The 24,644-nt window shown below is 41.3% G+C and overlaps 2 protein-coding genes across 2 annotated transcripts in view; one reads left to right on the top strand and one right to left on the bottom strand.

The window, feature by feature from the left end:
• The window catches only part of LOC139130193 (histamine N-methyltransferase-like), a 39,039-nt gene extending 23,934 nt beyond the window's left edge, over positions 1–15,105 (top strand). Inside the window, exons 4-5 of the mRNA XM_070695941.1 lie at positions 12,051–12,924; positions 13,060–15,105. Of these exons, the coding sequence (XP_070552042.1) occupies positions 12,051–12,409 (359 nt within the window). The 3' untranslated portion in view covers positions 12,410–12,924; positions 13,060–15,105. The remainder of the gene's footprint in view (positions 1–12,050; positions 12,925–13,059) is intronic.
• Positions 15,106–16,205: 1,100 nt separating this feature from the next.
• LOC139130192 (uncharacterized) lies at positions 16,206–23,777 on the bottom strand. Its single transcript, XM_070695940.1, has 6 exons — positions 23,621–23,777; positions 20,605–20,671; positions 20,126–20,232; positions 19,284–19,424; positions 18,314–18,882; positions 16,206–17,969 (listed from the first exon to the last, which is right to left on the bottom strand). The coding sequence occupies exons 2-6, from the start codon at positions 20,626–20,628 to the stop codon at positions 17,848–17,850; spliced, it is 963 nt and encodes a 320-aa protein (XP_070552041.1). The 5' UTR covers positions 20,629–20,671; positions 23,621–23,777; the 3' UTR covers positions 16,206–17,847.
• Positions 23,778–24,644: the final 867 nt, after the last annotated feature.

The following is a 24,644-nucleotide window of genomic DNA, read 5'->3' as shown; positions in this document are numbered from 1 at the left end:
CGAATACCCGCTGTTGTTGTTGATTTATTCTTGGGTAATAAATATTGTTGTTGGCGGAACTGTTGTGCCAACTGATATGATTGTGAGATCGCTTTGTATTGTACATTTAGAAGTAAATACCACCTATCTGAGCGAACTATCGCGACCAGGTTAAGAGGTCTCAGTGGAACGAAAGTGAGGAACATTTTAATTGTCAGTTTAGGCACAGACTTTCATGCCGTTTGACAATATACTTTTCTTATAGTCACGCCTAGCACAACTCAAACAAATTTTTGTCAACTCTCAGGTGTGACATATAAATGGCGCCCAACGTGGGGCATTAACTAACAAAAAGGTTGTGCCCAGTATCCAGATCAGGTGGTAAACAGTTGATAAAAGAATTATTCAACCAGCTTTGTCTGATGTTAAGAATATTGACATTTCATAGCATTATCAAGTGTATAGTGTTACATAAGTTTCAAAGTGATTTACTGTAAGTTGCGTGCTCTGTGTGTCACTGTGTGTGTGGCTTGTATTTGCAACTGTGATTTGCACAACGACTAGAATGGCATCGGATGAAACAACCCCTCGTTCGTTGGGCATGGCTGGCCGGGGAGTGAGGCGCTTGCCAGGAGTGTCATCTGTCCCGTCAGCAGATACAGCAGTCGGTAGGAGAGCTGGTGAGCCACAAGACTTTACCCAAACAGATATAGAGAGAGAGATTTCACTCAGGCTAGAGCAAGAGAAACAAAGATGGAGAGTCGAAGAGAGTGAACGCTTAAACCAGGCGAAGGAGCAATGGTTTTCGGATGAAAAGACAAGCAAGAGAGGCTTGGAAGGTAGCCATGCGGGCAGAAGAGAATGAGAAAAATGTCCAATTTCAGAAAGAAGTAGAAGAGAGGTATAGAAAACAGGAAATTGAACGGCGTGATTGGGAGCATAGAGAACAGTACAGGTGTGCGAAGGAAAACGGGGATGCTGCTGATGGAGTTGGTGGTGCGGTAGGAGGAGGTAGTGTGGCACAGAGTACGCCTGCGCGACCAGACCGATCAAGATCGCCCAATTTCACACCTGCTACAGGAGAGACTTCGCGCCCCAGATCAACAAGGCTGAGTACAGGAGAGTACAACATACCTGCCTCTTCACGTCAAGACATGTTTGAAGACGAAATCGCTCGTCTAGACAATGCATTGGAGAAAGAAAAGATGACCATTGGCCCGTATGGTAAAAAGTGGCAAACTTCTGACGCTACCCCTACGACTTACAGAGACAGCGATGGTAATTATACAGCCGTGTACTTGGGAGACAAACACAAGTTAAGTACATTTTCTGGTGATGTAAACCGCAAGTCTGACGTGGACTTCCAGACATGGGAAGGGGAGGTCATGACGTACATACATGGAAATAAAGAGTCTGCCATGTCGATGTTACGAACTATCAGAGCGTCATTGAAAGGTGGTGCGGTCCGACTAGTTGATGGAATGGGACCGACAGTCATGTTTGACCAAATGTTGAGGAAATTACGCAAACGCTATGGTAACGTTCAATCAGCAGAAACCTTACTGGCAAACTTTTATAGTAAGGGTCTTCAAAGAGATAATGAGAGTATAGCTGACTTTGCTAACCACTTGGAGGAGGAATTGAATAAGGTACAGCGAAAGGGTGGTATACCCAAGTCAGCGATGGATGAACGGCTGAGAAGCACATTCTGGAGAGGTTTATGAGACGAAGGCGTTAGAGACAGTATTCGTCATCGGGTGAGCCAAGTTAACGATTTCGATGAATTGGTAGGGCTGCACGAGAGGCTGAGGAAGAAGTCCGCGAGCGAAGACAGCCCGTCCTTCGACATCGCGTTCGAGATCAGCTGCTGCCCACCAAATGATTGCCGATGAAGACGAGGAGATGGCAGACAACTCAAAGAGGACACTGCTTTCTGAAGAGGACATCATAGACAGTGCAGCTAGAGAATTTTCCCGACAACTTGAGCCATCTCTGAATTCGGTTGTGCAACGCTTGGACATGTTAGAGATGAAAGTTAGTTCTACTTCGGGGTATGGCACACAGGGTTCAAGCTCCGCTAGCAATGCCAACAACACAGACTTAAACAACAAACAGATAGACAGTATGCGGCTAGGCCCAGGGCACCTCGATGCTGTTTTGGATGTGGCGATGTTGGCCACCTGGTGCGAGACTGTCCAAACCCCAAGCAACAGAGCTCAACATGCTACCGCTGTGGAGAGGGAGAACACTTCTCTAGGGACTGTCCACAAAATACAAAAGACAACTCTAAACAAACATTGTCGGCATCTGGCAAGTCAAATAACAAGGCCCGTAAGTCTGACAGGAGTCAAACCAAAAATGTTCGGCCAGAACGTGACCCACCTGCTAGGTATCAGCGCAGGAGATTACAACGTAGAAAACGGTATCATGCATCAAACGGAGATGACAGAACGACACCGTCGGATGTACACACAACTGACCAAACCCTGCGGATGATGCAGACAGATATACGCCGCAGAGTGGTTGGACCAGCATATGAAGAGGCGATTGTAGTGGATGGCCATGATGCCTGCTGCCTCATGGACACAGGTTCGCAAGTTACTACTTTGAGTAAGTGGTTTTACGACAAACACTTTTCTGACCGCCGCTGGAAGCATCGGCTGATGATTTGCGTATACTTGGAGCCGGTGACCAAGCTGTTCCAGTGTTGGGGATCCTGGAAGTACAGGTGAGACTGCCGTCAGCGATATATGGCGTAGAACAGACGATGGATGCCCTGGTGATAGTTGTCCCCAACACCGAATATGGAGACCAGATACCTATAACACTGGGCACGAATGTGTTTGAACCACGTATGCGAGCTGCGGCAGTCATCAAGAAATCAAATCACAATAAAGTTGACAAGATGTCCGTCCCAGGAAGACAAGCGTATGACAAAATTCAGTCCAGGTACTGTTTCGCTGGCAAGGATGGCCATGTGGGGTCGGCACGTGCTCTTCTGAAGAGATCAGTTATGATTCGCCCGGAAAGTAGCGTCATCGTGACCGGCAAATTGTCAGGCGCAACTGCGAATGATGAGTACATAGTCAGCGTTGAACCAGCATTGTCACCCAGCTGTACAGCAACGGCCAGTCCAGTTGTTACAGCGATGCGTTGCCAAGTGGATCAGTCTACAGTTCCTGTCAGGTTATACAACGGTAACAACCACAACATAACAATCAGACCTGGCAGTGTTATCGCGGAAATCAACGCAGTGACAACTGTAGAGAGTGTCCCTATGAGTAGACTGGATGCAACCATAAACAGTATCCAGGCTGATACCAACAGTGACTCATGTGATGACATTAAAGGCACTACTATAGAGGGTGTCAAATTTGATCTAGACCCAACACTATTGTCCAAGGAACGTCTTGGAGTGGTGCGTGATTTGTTTCGTCGGAATCTGGGTACATTTTCTACAGGTGATATAGACCTAGGGAAGTGTGACCTAGTGAAACATCGCATTAGACTCACGGACGACATACCTACACGAGAAAGACATCGTCGACTGCCGCCAGCAAAGTACGCGGAGCTTCGCCGATTGATACAAGACATGATGGATTGTGGCGTCATAAGGGAGTCTAACTCGCCGTACGCAGTGCCGATTGTCTTAGTTGGGAAGAGAGACGGGACAACCCGGCTATGTATTGATTATAGACGCTTGAACAGCAAGACAATCCGGGACGCCTACGCGCTTCCGAGGATTGAGGAAAGTATGGAATGCTTGAAGGGAGCCGACTGGTTTTCCACAGTTGACCTCAAGTCGTCCTACTGGCAACTATTGATGCACGAAGATGATATCGAGAAGACAGCGTTCGTGACTCCGGTTGGGCATTACGAATGTCTCCGTTTACCCATGGGGCTGTGTAACAGCGCTAGCAGCTTTCAGCGTGCAATGGAGAAGTGCCTCGGAGACTTGGTTAATCGCACGTGTATAGTCTACCTTGATGATATTGTGATATTTGCTTCAACGTTTGAGGAGCACTGCCAGCGTCTTGATGAGGTACTCAGGCGATTGAAGAAGCATGGCTTGAAAGTGAAGGCTTCTAAGTGCCAGTTCTTTCGGCGAGAGGTCAGCTTCTTGGGACACATTGTGTCGCATGAGGGGGTGAAGACCGACCCAGCGAAGACTGAAGCGATTAAGACCTGGCCTGTACCCCGCAGTGCTAAGGAAGTCAAAGTTTTCCTTGGAGTGTGTGGCTATTACCGCAGATTCGAAGAGGGCTTCTCCAAAATCGCGAAGCCCCTGAATGACTTGACCACAGGACTCTACGTAAAGCACAGGACGAAGGGCGGAAGGATGGTACGACAGAAGCCACCAGAATTTGTGTGGACAGAGAAGTGTCAGGTGGCATTCGACACCTTAGTTGAGCGTCTCACAAACCCACCCGTCCTCGCATATCCTGATTACTCACTGCCTTTCGAGCTGCACACTGACGCGAGCCTACTTGGGCTTGGAGCAGCACTATACCAGGTACACGAGGGAAATGTAAAGAGAGTGGTGGCATATGCCAGTCGTGGGCTCTCGAAAAGTGAGAGGAAATACCCAGCCCACAAGCTGGAGTTTTTAGCGCTAAAATGGGCTGTGACGGATAAGTTCTCTGACATGCTGCTAGGCCGCCATTTCCTGGTATTGACTGACAACAATCCCCTAGTGTACGTCACCACCAGTGCCAAGCTAGATGCTACCGGACATCGTTGGATGGCAAGGTTGGCAGATTATGACTTTCGGATTGAATACCGCCGTGGAGTACTCAACAGAGACGCAGACGCGCTCTCTAGGAAACCACAGTCGGGATACTCAACAGATGCAGAAGGACATCCTCACTGGCTTGATTGGGTCTCTCCAACCCCTCAAGAAACAACAGTAATGAGTAGCCAGATGGTCGTGGCAATTCTTGAAAGTAAACTTGTCCCCATGGTACCAGCCATGGAAATTATCGGCAAAATTCCAAGGTGTAATGTCCAGACGTTGGCTGACCTGGTGCCAGAAGGTACTACGACATTACCCACCATTAGTCGTGCTGAGTGGAAGGATCTACAACTGGCAGATCCGACAATCGGTGCGATATACAACTATGTCCAAAGAGGTGAACCACCTGACCGTCAGCAACGTGCGTCAGAAACTCGCCAAGTATCTGCAGCATTGGAGAATGGAAGAAGTATAGGTTGCGTAATGGTGTGCTGTACAGGCAAAGAACAGAAAAGAGCGGTAGGACAGTATACCAGCTATACTTACCACCCAGCCATAGAGAGACTGCCATGGATTTATTACACGACGAGATGGGTCATCTAGGCCAGGAGCGTAGTATAGAACTGATGCAGTCGCGATTTTACTGGCCGGGTATGACAGATGACATCATCAACATAATCCGTCAATGTGAGAGGTGCACACGCCGGAAGATTGCAGCTGGAGGTCGTGTAGTTGCTCCCTTGGTGCCGATATTGACAACGATGCCTTTAGAGTTACTGTGCATAGACTTCCTCTCCCTCGAGCGATCAAAAGGAGGATACCAGGATATCTTGGTCATGACGGACCATTTTACTAAATATGCCATAGCAGTGCCAACTAGAAATCAAACTGCCAAGACAACTGCAAAGGTCTTGATGGATACATTCTTGCAGGAAGTCGGCATCCCAACCAGGATCCACTCTGATCAAGGGAGGAATTTTGAGAGTCGGTTGATTGCTCACCTTTGTACTTTGTTGGGCGTGAAGAAGTCGCATTCGTCCCCATACCACCCTCAAGGCGCGGGAATTGTGGAACGCTTCAATCAGACGTTACTAGGCATGTTAGGTACGTTGCAGCCAGAACAGAAACAGAATTGGGCTCAACAAGTCAAAATGCTGACTCATGCATACAACTGCACAACGCATGAGGTCACAGGTTATTCCCCCTGGTATTTGATGCATGGACAACACCCGAAATTGCCGATAGACTTATACCTTGGATTAGCGCCTACTGATGAAGAGGAGGGGACATACGACCAGTACGTGGAGAAGCTGCGAAAGGACTTGCAAATGCCCTACAGGATAGCGGGCAGCAAAATGGCTAACAAGGCGCAGAAGAACAAGTACCTGTATGACAAGAAGGCCAAAGAAGCTGAATTGGAACCAGGTGATCGTGTGTTGGTGCCCAACGTGTCTATCCGAGGCAAACAGAAGCTTGCTGACAAGTGGGAACACAGTCCTTATCTAGTCGTGAAAAAGGTGAACCCTAACTTCCCAGTCTACGTACTGAAGCCAGAGTTTGGAGAGAAGCGTAAGACAGTCCATCGTAATTTACTGATGCCATGCTACGCACTACCAGCAATTCCTCCAGATCGCCCTATGCGCATACCAAGGAGACAACCCCCTCGGCCAAATACCCGCATACAAACTCCGACTAGACATACAAATAGAGCAGCTGCAGAACCAAGCGACACAGAAAGTGAAAGTTCTTCCAGTGATGGAGATTGGGCTCAGAGAATAAGAGTACGACGAAGTAGTCCAACAAGACCCTCAGAAGTACAGATGCCAGAAGCCAATCCGCCTGAACAAGAGTCACATTCTGATGGTGATTCAGAAGGCATCAGTCCACCTCATGATCAGCAACGGAACGAGTCAGCACAGATGGGTGAAGCATCGTTAGACAACAACCCAAACAGCAATGTGTCGCTACCCACTCCATCTGGCAACAATGTGGGAATGGCAGGAGCAGACATTCAGCCAGACGACACAGCTGCCATGTCGTGTGGTACTGACGACGACAAGAGTGGTAAGTCTACAGATACATGTTTGTCAGACACCCATATCAGCAATGCAAATGTGAATACGACTGCTCAGAGTGATGCTGTGAGTTCCGTGCACTGCGAAGAAGATGTGGTGAATGTTACCAGTCAGGCGTCGGAACCAAGTCAACATGATGAGGATGTGACTGATTCCCCTAGCGTCAAGGTTGAAACGGAAGTAGCAGATGACACAGCTACAGAACGACGGTATCCAACGAGAAATCGACAGAAACCACAGTATTATGGCTACAGTAATACGAGATATGTCGATCACAGGTTAAATGCAGAAGCACCAGCGTTCATGCCGAACAATGAATTAGTGGGATGTGAACCACTTCAGATGCCTTGCTACCCTGTGATCCAGGGGACTAGAACAAGAATAGAGTTACCTGGTCTGAGAAACAGAGAAGTGTACAGTCATCAACTTTCTGCGAGAAAGCTGGCTGCTATGAGAAATTCTGAGAGAAAGCCAAGTTATGTTGGAGTCTGCAAGAGGGACGAGATTCGTCGCCTGCCGACTTCACAGCCGAAGCCACCTATTTTTGGAAACAATCCATATCTATCAGACTGGCGATATATACCATTACCGACAGTCAGCCATGGACGACTATAGAGTAATGTTACCAAACAAATTTTAAGTTATGCATTGACCGCTTCCACTTACCGATTCATGTACAGGTGTGTGTGCCATGTAGCTACTATGTAAAGAGGAGCCCGTTTGTGATGGAGTATTTCAAAGGGTCCTGCCACCAGGTGTGTTAGGTGGAATTCTCGCCCTGCTGCATTGTTCCCGTACACGCTATCGTTTAGCGTAATTGCAAGATTTCGAGTTGACATTTATCCCTCTCATATGGCTTAGCAAGTTGGGGGACGGTGTGACATGCGGCGGAGAGATAGTCGGCCATGGCACGAGTCGGAGACAGAGTACCAGAGATGTGTGGTACGGGTTGGATGTGGAGGCGTGTTGAACATTGGTCAAACAAATTATACGCAGAACAAATATATAGACGGCGGCAACCTGTCAAGTCGCTAGCCTGCGATGTTTGCCAAAGTCTATGTGTGGTTTTGTTCTTTTATGTTAACAGAATTTCTTACAGTATTTGTTATAGGTGTAGTCAGCACTGACTGTTTGCAGCAGAGTAGCCAGTCATTCATTACCTATATGGCTTCAGTCTCTTTTGCTTGCAGGGTTAGCAGTGTAATTTTGTAGAGTCACCCCAACAGTGCCCACCTGGATTGTCCTTGGATGACCCTTGGTCATATCTGTGAACATTCGTATTATGTAACTGTTCTGCTGCATGTATTTACACCTCACCCTGAGAGGGCTTACCTGGTATACCTTATATACTAGAGTGGTTACTTGTAGGTAGGACTTCTAGATTGTCAAGGAAGAGCAAACGCATCCTTATTAGACCGCAATGTAATAGGTCCGTATTAAGATGAAGTTTAGCTATTGTAGTCAAAGCCACTGTAAAGAGTTGTGTGGTACATATTTCCATGTAGGGGCAGTTCCAGGGAGGGTTGTTGGCATGTCTCCCCTTACACTCCCAGTCGGCCGATTATCGACCGATGGTGGAAATGGAGGATAAGGGATGACATGCTTTGGGGAGGGAGGGTATCACATGTGTGATTTCACTCATTTTTTATTTAATAGAGAAAAAGTAACTTTCATATGTTGTCAGACAATTTCTACACGTATGATTGAGTGAATGTGTTTTGTGCACTCAGTACACTTACACAATAATTATAGGATTGTTCGGAGATTATGCGATGTTATATTGCTGGAGATATAGACTCTATAAATCTTTGTACGTTTGGATGGAGATGGTGAATTCGAGAACATTTTGCTGGTCTTGTGCGGTAGCCAGCGAACAGAACACCAGCCAAGAAAGTTTGAGCGGCTAAACGCCAGTGATTGGCGGGCTATGACGTATACTATGTCACATGTCTGGTGACGTAGAAGAAGAAGCTGGAAGACGGCATGGGGCCGGACGCGACTTGTGTACAGTCGAATTTCAAACTTTCTGTTCCGACGTTGTGAACGTCAGAACTGACTCAACCATCACACCGTCTAGTACGGGTGAGACTCAGGAACATTTAGAGAACATTCATATGTGGTAAGAGAGACAATTTCTGACAGAACGATCCATCGAGCCCGACCACGTGTGGGCGAGTGACGTAGCTACGAGTGAAAGGACAGACCGGAAGCTTCGGCGCGAGTGGGAACTCACCAGCCTGTAAATGGAACTTCTATGCACCTTCAACGCTACGCCGCGCTACCGGACCGGACGCCAGGAACAGTAACGATCAGGTTTAGTAGATATACACGCTTGTAGGACAACAAAGATTCTCGTCCTTCGAACTGTGTAAACTTTGCCTACAAATCCGAGCTTTCGGCGGAATCGAAATCGTGCTTTAATAATCACACACACACGAGTGTAAGTCGATTTTGTATGAGTGATTCTTTGCCGCTTGGAGGGACGTTTATAGTTTGGATCGTGGGTGAAATTGGTTCGAAAAGTGGGCGATTGTTATTTCCCTACAAGAAGGCTTAGAATAGTATGAGTGTTTGTACAAGTTGTCTGACACTGAAATACTGTTGTATTAGTTTGATAGAACTACAACTGAGTTCAGGTTGACGTTTAGTGTTTACTGAATTTTACTGAACTGTTGCATTGTTCGAGTATCAGTTTAGAGTTAAAGCCTCACTGCTATAGGCTACCTTTATTTTCTGTACACTTGTAAATTACTACAGTGTGTTCAAACTTTGAGATAACTTTTATTTGTCATAGTGACCGGAAATACTGAAGAGTTGTCACTATTAGACTGCTGAGTTTGTTTTGAGTGCACACCATATGAACAGAGAACTGGTGTATTTCTATGTGTTGTGAGTACAGCCAGTTCAAAGACATTAAGGCTTACTAGCACATAGCTATCATGTTTTCAGTGTTATTCAAGTAAATTGTGACGTCACGGAAACAATTTCTTTGATGTGTTACTGTCAGGTTTGCTATACTTGTTAGCGAGTTGTCAATCATTGTACAATACGGGGGTATCTGCGAATACCCGCTGTTGTTGTTGATTTATTCTTGGGTAATAAATATTGTTGTTGGCGGAACTGTTGTGCCAACTGATATGATTGTGAGATCGCTTTGTATTGTACATTTAGAAGTAAATACCACCTATCTGAGCGAACTATCGCGACCAGGTTAAGAGGTCTCAGTGGAACGAAAGTGAGGAACATTTTAATTGTCAGTTTAGGCACAGACTTTCATGCCGTTTGACAATATACTTTTCTTATAGTCACGCCTAGCACAACTCAAACAAATTTTTGTCAACTCTCAGGTGTGACATGTCCAAACAATGACAACGTTACTTGTTTTGATTCTAATGTTTTACTTTTCATTAACTTTTAAAAATCTCAATTAAATAATTTACTTTACAAACAATGTTATTATTTTGCAGATTTCAACCAGCAACATACGATTGGCCCAAATTTCTCGTATTGTTATATCATTTTTTTCAGTTTCCATGTGTCGTCAATTTTACCGACGTCATTATATTTAAATGGCGTCACAAAAATCTTCACCAGGTGCCGCAACTTCCACATCCAATGTAGCAAAGAGCTTTACATGTGACTCTAGCATGTGCTGCAAAGTACATTACTGCATGAATAACATAATGTTTAGCTAAACATATGTTTTTAAATACATTGTACTGTGCAAATTGTTCATAAGGCTGCGTCACAAAATAGGTTAGAGGGAGATGCTGGAGAAAGTCAGGGGAGATTCGAAAATTTTGGGGTAGTGGAAGGGGGACTTAAAATTTTGCTCGGCCTGTAGGGGGGACTAAAAAAGTGTTTGGTTCCCTTTTTTTACGTTTTACATTTTACAATTCCAAGTTGTTGTTGGCAATTCAGTGAAAAATGGTACCATTTTTATGTCATGCCATTGTTGTAATGTTTGTAATACTTTAACAAAATCTAGAACTATTTTGTCACATTTCAGGACTTTTATCTTGAAAAAAATTAAACATGTATGATTTGTCATAAAAAAAACAAACAAACGAGTCTAGTACCAGGGCAGAAGCTGCAACTGTTGATGATTTTGGCAATATTTCTAAGCAATATATCAACTAAAGTTTCTTGATGATTCCCTACAGCATGCTCAAACACACAATATTCAGTTTGTCGACAAAGCCTGTATATATAAGTAAGCTTATATGTTAGGTGATAATTTGATTAGAGTCCAGACTGACAGTCAGTTGTCAGTGATACAAATGCATGGTACACATACACAGGCTGCGTTAGAAAGCTGAATAATGGACAGTTCAAAAAGCTGTAGGGAGTAGAACAAGAAAAAATTTGTATAAATTGAACAAAAATATTGTCAATATTATCAAAGTTAATACAATTACTCCCTAGGGGTAGTGTCACTAATAGGTACCGCCCTGATAATGCAATGTCATTGTCACTGCAGACCTGAGCAGTGACGGAGATAGCTCTGACTCTGATGTACATGGTAGTTGAAGAATTGAATTGAATTCAAATTGAATTACTTATTTTTTTAACCGAATTTGGCATTATTACACCCCAAATTTCAGAGATGAAGATATTTATTTGATAGAATAATTGAACCTTTCAGTATTGTCAACTTTGAGTGGCATCGAATTCATATATGTCTTGTACTTTTGAAACAAATTTTTTAGAGGTCACTGTGCTCAATCTTTTACACTATGACAATAAGCCAGAATCCACGATTTGCCTACTGTCTCATGATCATCATTTTGTGTGCTCTTCGGCAGGAGCAATTTACCTGGCCAAAGTTGGATTAACTCAAGTTGGCTTAGACTGATAAATCCAAAAAGTTCACTAATGCGTTTAAAAACGAATCAACTGAAGAACTTGATTTAGGAATATGACTTTACAAACTGCTAATAACAGGTAGTGTTGACCACCTGTGAGCGGAATGGCGCAATACGTGTTTATTCTTTCTGCGCACACATCCTTTACTGATATACGCGTTTGTGATAGTTGGGGGAGACTTGAAAAATGTTGATCATATAGAGGGGGATTTGAAATTTTTTAAAGTATTGAGGGGGGATCTGAAAAAAAAAAGATTTCAATCGTGATTCTTCCACCCCCCCCCCCCACCCCAAATCGCTATTTGTGAACGCAGCCTAAACATGGCCTCAGCACATTCATGCAAAAACTTATTTTCAACCTTTGTTCAACCGCTATTGTCAATTATTCTCGCTGAACAGGCATTTGGGAGAGTTTTTTGAAGTATCTATGGAAGATTGAAGGCATACATGACGCTCGTCGGATAGTGTACGGCTCTTTATCGCTGATGGAGAGCCTTGAACAAGCACTGCCAAACGTACATATAGAGGTGGCGACGCAGGAACATAGTATTTGTTTTGAGGAAAGCTTCAAAGAAGATTCGAAAGAAGGAAATATGATTTTAGATTTCTTGTGTGGCACGCGTGATTTCAGGAAAATCTGCTCCAAGGAACTTACCGACAAATCAATGTTATACATAACAGAAAATTGCCTGCGCGTAGTGGATGGCAAGCGGTACTTCATCGCAGACGAGGAAGACTTCGTGCTTTTTAAGGACTGAGCATGGACATCACCTTGCGGGCTCCATTTAACGGAAATTTAGCGGTACAAGGGAACTTTCAGTCGTCACATGCCGATGGGCCGGAGGACATCGCACTGCATGAAAACCCGATAATTCAGATAAATTCACATTAATGAGTTGCCTGTATTATAGTATAATACACGTGAATTCACATGAATCCACATGAATACAGGCTTGCTGAATACAAAAAATGGATTCTTGACTGTATTCATCTGTATATGCACTCTTCGGCTAAAATACAGGCAATAATCCATGTTAGTACAGTAAGTATTATAGGGTTTTTATGCAGTGTCGGGGATTGGTCAACTTTGTAAAACGATACCTCCCACAGAATTCCAATCTAAACAACGTCCCTGATTTCAAAAGTTGAAATCTTGAAATCTGGAATTTGATATGTTTTCATATCTGTAATATAAACGGTCTTAGGCTGATCAAAAAGTTGAAACTGTCCTTTGTCTATCCGTACGTGTATGTCCCTTGGACTCCGTTATCAAGTGAAACGATAATATGAGGTTATCCCTCGATATCACCTCTTGGTGGGGTCGTATTGCTGCTCGTGCGGTTGTGGGCACGCGACTCGTGTGATGCGGCCCACAACCGCACGAGCAGCAATACGACCCTACCAAGAGGTGATATCGAGGGATAACCTCTTTATCATATACTTATGTCCACGTTATTGAATGAATAAATCTCGTATATTAGAATATGATACGTTTCACTGTGGTTTTTCTTGATGGACTACATTTGTTTGTGTCATCTTGCTGAGGCGGATTGATATACTAGCGTCTGACGTAATCTATCAGCTGGCTCATTGACAATTATTTTACGGTTGAGCAGAGAAATGCTTGAACTCTGTCATCAAACATGTAGGATATCTACTGAATCGGTACGATACATGCAAGTGTTGTGTTTGGTATTATTTTCCAGAATGCATTTGCCATGAATACATGACATTTTTGAAAGTTGTACTTTTGAATTTGCCGGTCCTCCGACATGTCCGATAGCACTTTTGCTTGTCGTCTGCGCGTCTGTGCTTATACACGGGCGGAACTGCTGGTCTGTCATCGATCTGTCATTGCCCTTTAATACGGTGTGATGCTCTGCTCTTTAATTTGTTCAAATTGGTAGCACTACTAGCAGGTTAATCCGATATCGACACATGAGTTTTATTTAGTTACCCCGCATTTTCAAATGCTTCAAAACCCTGCCACTTTTGGCGATCGGACATGATATCGTAGTCAAAGTCAAAATCATAGACGTAGACGGGCACCATGGTTTGTTTTGATTAGGGCGCCACCATGTCAGCAGTCCGGTATGCAAATCAACAGGCCGTATCAGGCTTTGTTATGTAAATCAACAGGTCGTATCACTTTTTCATATGCAAATATTCAATTGAATGAAAGAAAGACGCGCTGATCATTCCTTTCATATGCAAATCAACAAGGCGTATCACTTTATTGACATGCAAATCAACATGATAAATCATGTCACTGAACTCAGTGCAGACACAATACAGGGCATAGGTATATGATAATATTGGAAATCACCTTATCGCATTTTGTAGAACACATGTAGGGACTACACTTCTAATCTCCCTTCTCGAATCACGTAGTACTACATTTTTACCTATTGCCAAACACACATAATTGTGCAGATATAGATTGATAAGGATTGGAGGAAATTGTTGATTGTTTGCACCATGATGTGTCAGAGTAAAATTCGGTCAATAATCAAGCATATTATATAAAAGGATACATAGTTAAATAATAACACACGCCAGCAAGGGCAAGATCACGATTTGTTGCCCGCCCAAGGGATGGTGCTCATGACGGTAATATTGATGATGCCCGAGCCGAAGGCGAGGGTATCATCAATATTACCGTCATGAGCACCAGCCCGAGGGCAGGCAACAAATCGTGATCTTGCCCGCGCTAGCGTGTGTCATTAATTTTATTACACCGAACAAACACTTGTTTTCGAAACTTTGCTCAGAATGCAGTCAAGTGTCGATCGAGACTCGCCACAGTGAAACGTTCTATTTGTTGCTCGATCGCAATGCTACATGAAGTTGAATTAACGTCTAAAAAAGAAGACAGTGTTGTTCAAGCTTTTCTCGTTTAATGTACTAAACGTCGTCGTGTACTTCAGGTCGAGCTAATTTCTTGTACCTTTTCAAAAGCCATTGCTTTACAGAAAATACCAAGCAAATGTACGCGATGATGAGGTACGCGCAGAAAGGACGCGCGGTATTCCAGAACGTGGTAGCGGGCTATATCACTGCACGCGACAGGGCTATATCACCTAAGCCATGTTCTATCACTTTTTGTTCTATATCACGTGAGTGAGGCTCAGCCAATCACAGTACCTGAATAATACGTGAGGTGTAATGAAATACAATAAGTTGTGGATTGAAAGAATTCGTTACTAGCAAATCTCAATATATTCGCATATGTATGGTAAACTGTCATTTTGGGCTGAAATTCGAATTCCACTATCACTTATTGAACAAAATTGGAGTGCTCAACACGCATATTTATATCAATGTATATTTATATCAATTTTCGAGAATGCACAAATGCACAGATTTGATATTTTTATGGGATTGACGTTTAAAGATGAAGGTCAATAAAATGCCTTACACAGGCATGTCAGTTTCTCTTTCTGGTCAAGCTTTACATGGCGGCTGTTGTCATGGTTATGGATGCAGCGTTTATTAATTCCAACGTGGGATGTGGATGAGTGTGTGTGTGTGTGTGTGTGTGTGTGTAGGTGTGTGGGTGTAGGTGTGTGTGTGTAGGTGTGTGTGTTGCTGTCCTACTTAAACGGGAAAATAATATGAGAATAAACATTTGCAGGCAGAAGTGCAAACTCTGATATGAATTGCCTGCTGATAGTCTAAGTTTTTCAATATAAGGTAATTCAGACGTTTTGTAAGGAGTGTTTTGGCTACAGTTGGGGTCCAGCCTAGGTCAAAAAAAAACCAGGTCTTTGACATTTCGTGGTCAATTATTGACAAAGCATCAAGTTACTCTAACATAAGCAAGCGATGTAATCTTTGTATATCAGAAAAACTACACATTATCAATGCTGACAAATCTACGCTGTTAAACAAACGCTCGGAGTTGGTTTCAAAATGTCGCCACCAAAACAAATAATATTTATCAAATTTTAACACCACCTACAAATAGAATGGTACGCCCGATCATACATATATAAGACTGTCGAGCTAAGAATCCTTTCACTTCTTCTGTCTGATGATTGCAGGATGCATGAAACTTAAGTAACAGATATCATTACTTTGTACTTGAAGTAATTTTGTGTAATTATTTATAATGCTCTGCTTTAGTATCGAGCACTGTAATTTCCCACGAGGACATCTCTATACTTTGATATATATATATATATATATATATATATATATATATATATATATATATATATATATATATATATGGGATATTCATAATTTAGAAGTCTCGCTTGCCAAAAGTCCCAATTTGTCCATGCGATGTAACTATCGAAGGCTCCGGGATCCCATATGATGAGAACGCGTTTGCTTCGGAAGACCATGTAATTTGATATCATTAATCTAGGAAATTATATGATGGTTCTTATGTTTGTTATTTTTTCATAATTTTATTTTTCAAACTTGCCTTTGTTTATTTGTGATTCTGTAAGTTTCCGTCCACAATGATCTGGTGTGCCCACAAAATATATATCAGCTGTTTGCGCTCACGAGTTTATGCCTCAAGAATGTTTACAGACATACGCATATCATTATCATTATATGTTTATTTAAAATGACAGGTCTTAAAGATGCCGCTAACGATTGTCTCTTGTGCTATCTGATGCCATTGCTAGGGTTACCCCTTTACGACAGGTCGCAATATCGAGACAGTTGATTTGCATATTGTGGATTACACTGGTCCATTTCAAAATCGATCGTACCAAGGAATCTCGGAACACATCGTGGACGAACAAACTATAAACTTTCCTTCGTACGCTTACGCGCGCTTGTCAGTTATGGTGTCACGTTATCTCTAACCAGGTACGTTGATTTATTTACTTTTGCTTTGATTTGCAAAGTTATTGCATTTCGTAAAGCAACTTAGCATGATCTGCATGGCTACAATATATATTGTGCAGTCGTAGCGGTAGTCCTCATAGATTTGCCTGGAACTGTCCCTTGAAAGTCAAAAGTGAAAATAATAGACCGTTATTTGGCCCCTAGATGCTATGTACTTTGCATGTGAAATATTGCAATAGAATCATGCTATCTGCTTGCCGTGAATTAATGTCATCTGGAAACATAAGAAATCAGTTTCTCTACTAAGTGTCTTTTAAAGAACATTAAATGTACTTTAGGCATTTTCAAGACATTTCAGTCGCATTTATAGCTCCAGCATTTGTTTAAATCACCTTTTAAATAAATTTACGGAAACAGAAACAGGTTAAGGCAAGAAATAAAACAACAAAAGGACCAAAATACATCCCAGATTTTTACCGAAACAAAACTTAAAGTTTTGATTATTAACTTTCAAAAACAAGAAAGAAGCAAGATCTGAGAAGATAGCTTTTTGAAATTTTTTTCACCATTTTCAAAGAATACAAAAGAAATTGTATCGTATCCCACATTGTCTTTTGACACAAAGACGTTGCTGATTTGGGAACCTGAATTGACGACATTGGCGAGGGCCTGCGGAACTTTTTGGCGTGTAAGTCCTTTGAATTCAATTCCGAGCATGAGTCAAGGAAAGTTCTATTCTAAGTTTTTTCCGACAATTTTAGATTAATAATAATTCAACAACTTCATTGTCGAATTGAACAAAATTTCGTTTTCGGTATCTTTATTGGCATATCAAGCTCTCGTTTGTTGTCGAAGGCCTTAGGTGTTGACAATTTAAGACTAATTTGCGTGGTCAGTGATTTTTGCTCAAATGCAGTATACACAGGATAGCGTCATGAAACTTTATGCGATTTCGGAACTACAACGAGAGTGTGCTTATCTTGTTGGTACAGTTTTGTGAGAATAGCATTGCTTATTATTAGCTTATTGAACATATATTAAGCTAACTCGTCACCGGTTCATAGTACCAAAACTAGATGCACTTAATTTTTACCAGGCTCCTGTCGACGTCGTACATTGGTCACACTTGGATTTACTTATGCATGCTGCAGTCGTTGGATAAGATGAGTTTTTCCTCAATGTAGCTGATAGAATTAAATTGTGGAAATATTACTTTCCCTCGATTCTCAAAACGTCATACCTATGTAAAGGATACTAGGGCACCCTTTGAACTTTCTAGTATAGAAGACGATCCCGACAAGAAAGCGAGGTCTTCATCGACACAGTACAGAAAGTTACTTGAAATGACTTTTTAAAGTGATTAAACCAGCGGCTTCCATCACCAATCACGTTACTCTGCAACCTTTGACCCCCTGGACGTAGACATTTCTGCACATTTCCTTGGCAACGAAGTAGAGGGATAAGCAGTCGCCATAGCAACCCCGCATTGCATCGATAACGTTCGCGGAGTACCTGCAAGAGAATTAAGCATACTTTTAACGAGTTCTTCTGGTCAGGGTTCGTTTCCTAGCGGGCATCCCCGGCCCCCATGCCTTGGATATAAATCGTCATTATTGCGAAATGTATTGGTCTACAAAGCTTATTTCAAACGCTGACAGTCACCGCGTCAAATTTGAGCAGTGTGGTCCGTGATAAGCGATAACAGTGTTTGTAAATCGGAGTCCCATGAAGCGGTTCAAGATGATCATATGGAAAATCAGACAGATATGGAATCGTTCGACTCGATGTTTGGTCCACGGTAAAGCGCCCTCACTCTACCATACCCATAGTACTTTCGTTTTTAAGGAAAGTGTTACCTTTGGCGATGACGTCCATACCGAAAGGGACAATAATTTCTTGCGGAATATTTTGCCGATGCGTGCTAAAACTGCGGACAACTTTGTCGATAAGACTGAAATCTCCTTTCCCTTGAATGAAGTCGAATATCGGTAGCCACAAGAAGTCGTCGTTCACCGTTGCCTCGATGAGAGCGTGGATTTTCCCGCCTCCAGTGTCAGAAAAGCGATATTTGCGAAGGTCAGACGAATTCAACAGTGAGAGAGTCACTTTTGATGGTAAGCCTGTGTCGGCGTAATTGTCTATGCTGCATTTTAATGTTAGATCGATCTGGCCGTCCTCTAGCGAACAGTTTCCGAATTTCGAGTTTTTCGGTTCACCGTCGGTGCCGATTACGAGGCAGTTGACCAGTGTGTCGGATTGGAAGGGTGTCATATCCGACAGGATGTTGTAGAGCTCCGGCGAGATTTTGTAAGTCCTGCCGCCACCATCCGAGAGTCGGTCAATGTGTACTCCCATACCCGCCCTGACGTTTGTCTTCGTCAGAATGATATCATTTAGGAACTTTTTGGTAAATCCAAAGTGAGACCTGACGCATAATATCAACAATAAGGCACATCATTATCATCATCATCGTCATCATCATCAGCACCATCACCATCATCATCATCATTATTGTCATCATCATTATCATCATCGTCGTCATCATCATCATCATCATCATCATCATCATCGTCATCATCATCAGCACCATCACCATCATCATCATCAAAAACAACAACAACAATAACAACAGCAGCAGCAGCAAAACAGACTTGTTTCAACAAGTTTGAGTTTTTTAATTATTTCAAAAAGATCAGCAACAAGTCTGAGATATTGTGGAGATGATGCATAAAACAATAACGCCTTCCAAGTTCCAATATAAGATACCTCAATTTGAACATAAGACACCTCAATTTGAAAATAAATACAATATTGTTGAATACTTGCCCGTTTTCATACCCCTTACTGATTTTCCTCGAGTCGATGTAACATGCGGCCGCTGTTGCCTCGGTCTGTGACACGGCGCCATTATTTGTCCCTGGTCTGTCGCTGTAGTATCCGTCGTGGTTGAGGAGCAAGGAGCTCCCCCTGAAACGATGTAAGCGACAGTGTCACTTTTAAAACCTTATCAATATGTTGGTCTTATGAAATGAGTTGTGATTGTAGTGTGTTGAAATACAATGTAACAGGTCTTGCGAATACAAACACATTACATGAGATTAACATGCTGATATAATAAAACAATTGTGTGGAGACAGAACATAAACATTGGAAAATGCAGCAAACTTTACAGTAATTAATTTGAGCAAATTCATTGAAATAAAATATTTTTTATAATCGTTATATTATTAAAGATGTTAGTGTTCTAGCAAGGAGAGTACATCGGCATTTTACACTCACATCAGCGGAGTTTACGTGTATTCTCCATGCAGGCCAATGCAACTTTCAACTTCTCTCTTTCAAAATGAAGAATCAAAATTAGGATTTGCTTTGCAAAGTTTGCAAAAGCGAAACAAATTACCTAAAATGTGCCGATATTTAAAATTCAAAATGGCTGCCTCCTCCATTATTAATCTGAATGGGCAGCATTTTTCGATCTTTAAAAAACTTGGACGATGCAAATTATTCTTACTTCGTGAAGTATAAAATGAGCTGTTGAGGAAATTTTATGGAATAAACAGTTGCTCCTTAAAAGTGCATTCTGCCATAACATGGCGCCATGACTACAACCTTCATTGGAGGAGACACATTGTACAGCTCACACTGGCAATTAATTCATCGGCACTCACGTTATATGCCGTGACGTCATCAGCGAACGACATATCGGCACGAAGAAATAAAAAGCCATGTACAGCAACGCAGATATGACAGCCAACAAACTCGACGCAGTTCTCACCTGCAAACAGACCAAACAAGCAAAATATGAACGGGCGAACACAAGATATAGAATGGGACTTATACACTGCATAAGGGTCTTCACATTACTATTGCGTTATTCGAGTTTAGCCAAAATGATTGGTAATCGGAAAAACTATATTAATGGTTTAAAGATGCAGTTTCCTCCTACCCTCTCCCACGATTTTCCTGTGAATTGTGGATATTTATAATTCACAAACTTAATGAGGCAACGTTATTTACCATCCCTCTCTCCTCCTCCTCCTCTCTCTCTCTCTCTCTCTCTCTCTCTCTCTCTCTCTCTCTCTCTCTCTCTCTCTCTCATCGCTAAACCAAACATAAGTCGACAGCCACCATCGTTTCTGACGCCTACCTTCATTCCCCGCAACGCAGTCATGGCCGACTTCAAACAGATGCCATGGAAACGCCCTTCAAGTATCCTATCGAGTAATGTTCAATAAAAATGTGATTAAACCTGTCAATGAATGGCCAACAAAATAAAACGGCAATGTTGGAGCGGAACGGTTATTCAATTGAACGTCTGAAGTCAGCTTTCAGCTTGACTTGAAGCTTTTTAATTACTGGTGTAAGATTATTTGATCATTGTAAATCCCGGATTTCATAATTAAAAAGTCGTGATTTTTATATCGGATAATCTGAGAACAATTGCCGCGTGGAAACGAAGCAGTGAAAATGTGAAAATAAAGGGACATGCAGGTACTTCAAAATACAGAGTCGCAAAAAGATGGTATGAACTTGCTCAACAAAATGAACTTGCTTCACAGATATTTTGTCAGGCAGCGTGAGAGCGTTTTAATCTGTACATATGGAAAGCTGTCAATTTTATAGTAAGAATGTCAGTGAGTAAGATCGACGTTATGTCCTTCTGACTTTTACTACATGTGTTTACACCACTAATTCTTCCCAAAATCAATCCATACATGAATTTGCAATTTTACGTATATGTATGTATGTATGTATGTATGTATGTATGTATGTATGTATGTATGTATGTATTCATGTATGTATGTATGTATGTATGTATGTATGTATGTATGCATGCATGCATGCATGCATGCATGCATGCATGCATGTATGTATGTATGTATGTATGTATGTATGTATGTATGTATGTATGTATGTATGTATGTATGTATGTATGTATGCATGTATGTATGTATGTATGTATGTATGTATGTATGTATGTATGTATGTATGTATGTATGTATGTATGTATGCATGCATTTATGTATGTATGTATGTATGTATGTATGTATGTATGTATGTATGTATGTATGTATGTATGTATGTATGTATGTATGTATGTATGTATGTATGTATGTATGCATGCATGCATTCATGTATGTATGCATGCATTCATGTATGTATGTATGTATGTATGTATGTATGTATGTATGTATGTATGTATGTATGTATGTATGTATGTATGTATGTATGTATGTATGTATGTATGATGCATTCATGTATGTATGTATGTATGTATGTATGTATGTATGTATGTATGTATGTATGTATGTATGCATGCATTCATGTATGTATGTATGTATGTATGTATGTATGTATGTATGTATGTATGTATGTATGTATGTATGTATGTATGTATGTATGTATGTATGTATGTATGTATGTATGTATGTATGCATGCATTCATGTATGTATGTATGTATGTATGTATGTATGTATGTATGTATGTATGTATGTATGTATGTATGTATGTATGTATGTATGCATGCATGTATGTATGTATGTATGTATGTATGTATGTATGTATGTATGTATGTATGTATGTATGTATGTATGCATGCATGCATGCATGCATGCATGCATGCATTCATGTATGTATGTATGTATGTATGTATGTATGTATGTATGTATGTATGTATGTATGTATGTATGTATGTATGTATGTATGTATGTATGTATGTATGCATGCATGTATGTATGTATGTATGTATGTATGTATGTATGTATGTATGTATGTATGTATGTATGTATGTATGTATGCATGCATTCATGTATGTATGTATGTATGTATGTATGTATGTATGTATGTATGTATGTATGTATGTATGTATGTATGTATGTATGTATGTATGTATGTATGTATGTATGCATTATGTATGTATGTATGTATGTATGTATGTATGTATGTATGTATGTATGTATGTATGTATGTATGTATGCATGCATTCATGTATGTATGTATGTATGTATGTATGTATGTATGTATGTATGTATGTATGTATGTATGTATGTATGTATGTATGTATGTATGTATGTATGTATGTATGTATGTATTTATGTATGAACATACGTACGTGCATATATGTATATATTATGTTCACTACTGTTATGTACATTGTATAACGTACAATGTATAATGGCATATTGTTCATATATTAATACACATGGACACACATATACACACACAAATGCATGTCCACATTCTATTGTTTGATATTCACACATTGTCCAACCACAGTTCCTCTAGATAGAGGGACTGTGGTCCAACAAACCGTTGACGATGCTGGTCCTGGGTTCCGTACTATCCAGAAGATGTCAAATGAAGCAAGGATATTTCTACTGTAACACATTCCCAAAGGTTATTCACGAAGAGTGCGTTGATGATAAATTAGTTTGACATGCAGGGGATCGGTTACCACAGTTTGAACGATTACTTTAATTGATATAAATAAATCTGACAGCAAAATTCCACTCTGCCGTCTGCATTCATTAGATCAATTCAGCATGGCGTCGACTTTTACGTACGTTAGATTCACGGCATTTTCAATGAAATGCAAATGAAATGAAAAACAAACAATCTGTCTTCCTTTCCCCAAGACGACTGGCAATGAAAATAGATTATTACATTCAATGAACGATACTCAAATGATAATATAACTGTGATGATTATAGCGATATGTCAGGGTCGTCCACAATGATTTACTAAAGCAGAGTTTTCTGAACTGTGGTTCGGTTTACGTTGTCGCCATGTTGCCTTTATCATATCGCCCCTTGCGAATAAGCATCAAACACCAATATTATAACAGTACCGATTTCCCCGTCAAAGAAATATGACAATTACCGAACGAACTGCCTCGATTTTCCAAGGCGTAACGCAACACTCCATGCTTTCTTGATCTTTGCCTTTTTCCTACCCCTTATTAACTCGTCCTGTGTTAACTTGCAGTTGGCCTTCACATGACATAAGCCGCTTGAGAAATCGGTGTTGTGGCGCTGGCATTTGTTCTAAACGTCGCCAGTGCAAATCAGAACGCCCAGACAAAAAGAGAATGTTTTTTTTTCTCGACAAATTTACCGCGCCACACTCCAGTGACATAGGCTGTAAGCAGGTATTGAGGTCTTACCTGGGTTTTTTCCCGATCAGCTCCTGTCAGAACGTAAGCAAATATATTGATGAAGAATGTTCCTTCATTGCAGACTGACAGGAAATTGTTGCTTTTTTTTTTAATTAGCATGCCACAGTCATTCTGGCAGCGTTTCTATGGGATATTTCCTGACGATGCCGTAAACGGCCTCTGGACTAAAGAGGCTGTTTCGTCTATCGAGCAGCACCCGTTGTAAATTGCCGCCAAGCAGAAACCCTGTCGAAAGTCGTCCATTTTTGTAAATATAATGGATTATCTGTATCGATGTTGGTTGATTTTTTAAGCTTCTTTGTTGAAAAAATAACGATTTAAAAACATTCCTTCGCTATGATCAGGATATCGACTCGAGTGATTTCCGCGTCAACGTTCATTAAAACGCACATCACGAGATCTGCTGTCGAAGTGAGATCCCCTTGTTGTATGTTTAAACATTTTATTTTAGCATGCTAAATTCTGACTTTGTGTACTTTCAAAATATGTTACAACTTAAAACTTCTTGCCAACATTCAGTGTTTAACCGAGTTTGCAAAATCTAAAACCCTCAACGTGTTCAAGGTTTCTATTAATACCTTATTGGGTATCTGCTATTTATTTATAATATTTGTTTGTTAGTCTGTTTGTTTGTTTACTACTTAGGCCTATACTGTACATACCCTTATTACATTTTTGATCTCTTACTTTACTGTGTGTATGCATGCTTCCATACGTGGATACGTGTTTGAAACAAATCTTGGAAGCTGTATCTTTATAGGCGAATTCGAAGAGAAAAAACAGAACAAAATTTGATCTGATCTCCTTTGTCAAGCACACCTCGGGAAACCATTTCCTTATATTGACTACAATTGTTAATGACAGGTGCAAAGATCGTGTTTTTACTTTCGGAAGATGATTAAGTAAATATCTTTTCCACCTCGAAGATTTTCAACATTAACACATAAACAGCCGTGAAATACCAATCATTTGAAAAAAATACTTCGTGACTCAATAAAGCGCCAGCCGAGAG

This window comes from Ptychodera flava, chromosome 3, assembly GCF_041260155.1.
Source record: "Ptychodera flava strain L36383 chromosome 3, AS_Pfla_20210202, whole genome shotgun sequence".
NCBI lineage: Eukaryota > Metazoa > Hemichordata > Enteropneusta > Ptychoderidae > Ptychodera > Ptychodera flava.
The sequence above is the reverse complement of the archived record's forward strand: the minus strand, read 5'-3'. Positions and strand labels throughout refer to the sequence as shown.

Coding starts and splice junctions, on each gene's coding strand:
- LOC139130192 (XM_070695940.1), bottom strand. CDS start 20,628: ATGACTGCGTTGCGGGGAATGAAG. Junction 18,883..19,283: donor AGTAAGGGGTATGAAAACGG/GCAAGTATTCAA, acceptor ATTATGCGTCAG/GTCTCACTTTGGATTTACCA. Junction 17,970..18,313: donor TATGGACGTCATCGCCAAAG/GTAACACTTTCC, acceptor ATTCTCTTGCAG/GTACTCCGCGAACGTTATCG.